This window comes from Nestor notabilis, unplaced genomic scaffold (genome assembly GCF_000696875.1).
Source record: "Nestor notabilis isolate BGI_N333 unplaced genomic scaffold, ASM69687v1 scaffold5256, whole genome shotgun sequence".
NCBI classification, from domain to species: Eukaryota; Metazoa; Chordata; class Aves; order Psittaciformes; family Psittacidae; genus Nestor; species Nestor notabilis.
The window spans coordinates 10,657-13,929 of record NW_009933179.1 but is presented as its reverse complement, the minus strand read 5'-3'; the positions used below and the strand labels follow the sequence as shown (position 1 = coordinate 13,929).

Below are 3,273 nucleotides of genomic sequence, written 5' to 3'. Positions count from 1 at the left end.
CCATCATGTAGGCAGGAGAGGCTCTCCGGAATGGAGACTATTAGGAACAAAGTGACCTAAAACACTGACTACCACTCTCTGCCTCACTCACGGAAGATCAAGTTCTATAACCTATGCAAGGAAATCAGCCAGGACAAGATAATAAATGTATAAGGTAACAAAAATACATTACCCAGAATGAAGTTATACTGTGCGAGCTGAGCATTTCTGATCTTCTTATTCAGTGTGCACCCAGGATCTACATCAACATCTGCCATGAATCCGGCATCGTGGAAGTGCTGCCTGACCTAAGAGAAAAAGTATTTAAACTGTCACTATAGGATATTCATGACAATTTATGACTTGTAGAGTTAGGCCAGCTAAGCTTATCTGACCCCTAAAACACAGGCACTGTCATTGGCTCAGATGCTGGAGATGAGCCCAGTTCAAGAAATGAAAACAGGTCAGCTATCATGCAAGTACATACACACTGAATACCTAAGCAGTTATGTGAATATCTAATGTTTTGGGCTGAACAGCACTTGGAGTTTGATACTGTAAAAGGCAGCATGTTGGTGGAGCTTTCTGATCAGAAGAGATTTTTTAATTTATCTTGCAGACTATTTAATTTATATATTGTGTGCTTGAAAAAAATCACAGGTCTGCTGGATGCTAAATATGCATCTTCATTTTTCTTACTGCTCTGAAAGATGTGTATATCCACAGCAAGCTAGAATCTGAAGGGTAAGACAGCTTTTGAGAGAAGAAAAAAATATGTTTTCCAAAAATATAAGTCTTACAAAGATTAGCACTTGTTGTTTAGATACCCAAAATCTATTTCAGATCATCTTTAAGAGAAATCTACAACTACAGCAGCTGTCCTTCTACAATAAGAATGATACTACGTAATATGCAATGACTTGTAACATTTATCTGAGATGAATACTATTAATAACCAAGTATCTCAACTAAATACAACATACTGGGGAAAAAAAACGCAACAACCAAAACCCAAACATATACCTCACCTTTTGAGCATACTCATCACATGCTGGTCCCACTGGTACCACCATTACCTGCTGTGGGGACAGCCAGAGCGGCCTTCAATAAACAAACAAAACAAGTTTGTAAAGTTTTCAGTATTTTTTTAAGAATGAAAAGTCCTGTTAACAGATAAGACTAAGATCTGTTTAATAGATTCATAAAGCCAGCTGCTTAGATTGGGTTCAGAGGTGATGACAGCCTTATACTTGTTACAATTATTTCCCCCAAGGAAATGAGTGTCAAAGAACTGCAGTATGGACAGAATTACTTTCTTACCTAAAGATTCAAGTTATCTTTACGACAGGCAACAAGTGATAATTGAGTTGTTGAGCTTAGTACTAACTAATCATGGGAAAACATTTACTTTTAAATCTTGTTATGATCAGAGAGGTCATCCCCATCTGGTATTACACTGCATCACTACATAAATGACTCTTTGCATGGCAGCCCAGCTGCAAAAGCAAAGCTGAGATACACATCTTGGGCAGACAAGATGTATGCTGCAGCTGCGTGAGTGGCATCACGTACAGGCTACCATATCCAGAATTATTTAATATCTAAGGATGGTGGTTCAGAAGGATTGCCCTGAGGTATACCTACAGCATGTCTCTATAGCAAGCAAGTACAACAGACCGTCTTGATTCTTGCATGCTTGGGGCTAATTTCTCTTCTACATAAAACATTTGCTCAAACTGGAATAATAGATCTACTTTTCAACATTACCATTTGCCTCCATAGTTTTCAGTTAGAATGGCGATCATTCTCTCCACAGATCCCAGGATAGCCCGGTGAATGATAACTGGTCTTGTCTTGTCATTGCCATCATGGCTGTGAAAAAAGGTGGGTTTTTCAAATGTAAAGGTTTTTTCTGGGTGCGAACATATGCCTGTGACAGGAAAGTTGGATTACACAGCAATTAAATACACCAGCCTCTGCACTTACCTGACAAAGGTGAGGTTAAATCTGACTGGCAGCTGGAAGTCAAGCTGGATTGTAGCAGACTGGTGGTAGCGGCCAATAGCATCTTTAATCTGAATGTCAATCTTAAAACCAAAAAGACACAAACTTTTACTACAGTTTAAGATGCAAGCATGCCCGTCTGAAAGCAAATTTGTTGTTTTAAGATGGAAGGTTTCACTCAATGCAGAGGAACTGTATGTGGTTTTAGACAATATAGTTTTACTTCTGCATACATTAGGATTTAAATGATTTGCAGGTTCTGATGCAAATTATGTCAGAGCTAAAATCAAGGTGAACATGCAGAGAGACATTAACTCAGACTATTTTTTGTGAGTTTCAAGCTGGGACTTTAATGGGCCTTTTCACTGAGAGAATTCAGCAACATACAAGTGCAATTTCAAGATCAGAACTGAACATGTATCCCCCAAAATGTGACTTCAACCTCGAACTGGCAAACTTGCACCCCTGGTTTATGCAGTATTTGAATATTCTGTAGCTAATGTTACATACTCAGGGCATGAACATGGGAGTTCACTTACCAGGGAGGTCATCTTAGTGACACTTGTTCTGTACTATGAGTAACTACAGTCAAGCCTATTCTTTCATTTCTTACACTTTAATCCTGAGTACAGTTATGATACAAGTTAGACAGATGTGTAGAAAACAGCAGATTTATAATGTCCTGACCTTATTCATTTATCACATTGCTCTCTTATTCATCACTTCACCAGTATGGCTGTATGCTGGAGCTGTGTGCCTTATTTTGATTTATGTATCAAACAAACAGATCAGTGTTCTATTAACTGAAGTTCTAAATGTCTTCCAGTTTTGCATTCAGTAGCCAGAGCTTATCATAGTTCAGCTAATCACCAAAAAACTAATTTGCAATCTTGTTTAATTTCAAACCACCCAGTCACAGAGTAGAAAAAAAACCACCCTATCCAAGTAGTTTAAAGCTTCTCTAGATGTAGAGCTTAACTTAAAAATGGAACTCTAACTACTTTCCGTTAAAACCGGTACAAAATACTACATGTCTGCTTACTTTATGTTGGCTAGGGTGTATTAGGAGGAAGTATAAAGTTAATTAAGGATAACAAAGGTTCCTGTAGATATTTGCCACCTTTCAAATCAAGTGAGGGAATTACTAAACGTAAAATGCAAACAAGATTAGGAATGATTAGCTGCTATAATACATTTCACCTACAACCCACAAAATCAAATTGATTCAACTACCACACAAAGAGAGAAATCAGAACCAGTTTATTAGATAACTGAATGTAGACATAGATG

General features: G+C 37.8%; 1 protein-coding gene across 1 annotated transcript in view; it reads right to left on the bottom strand.

The window, feature by feature from the left end:
• Nucleotides 1-3,273, bottom strand: part of TARS (threonyl-tRNA synthetase) — a gene marked incomplete at its 5' end in the record, with an annotated part of 16,262 nt that overhangs the window by 2,489 nt on the left and 10,500 nt on the right. The window contains 4 exons of the mRNA XM_010016743.1: nt 173-287; nt 1,008-1,080; nt 1,747-1,851; nt 1,966-2,066. Coding sequence (XP_010015045.1) covers nt 173-287; nt 1,008-1,080; nt 1,747-1,851; nt 1,966-2,066 — 394 coding nt within the window. The remainder of the gene's footprint in view (nt 1-172; nt 288-1,007; nt 1,081-1,746; nt 1,852-1,965; nt 2,067-3,273) is intronic.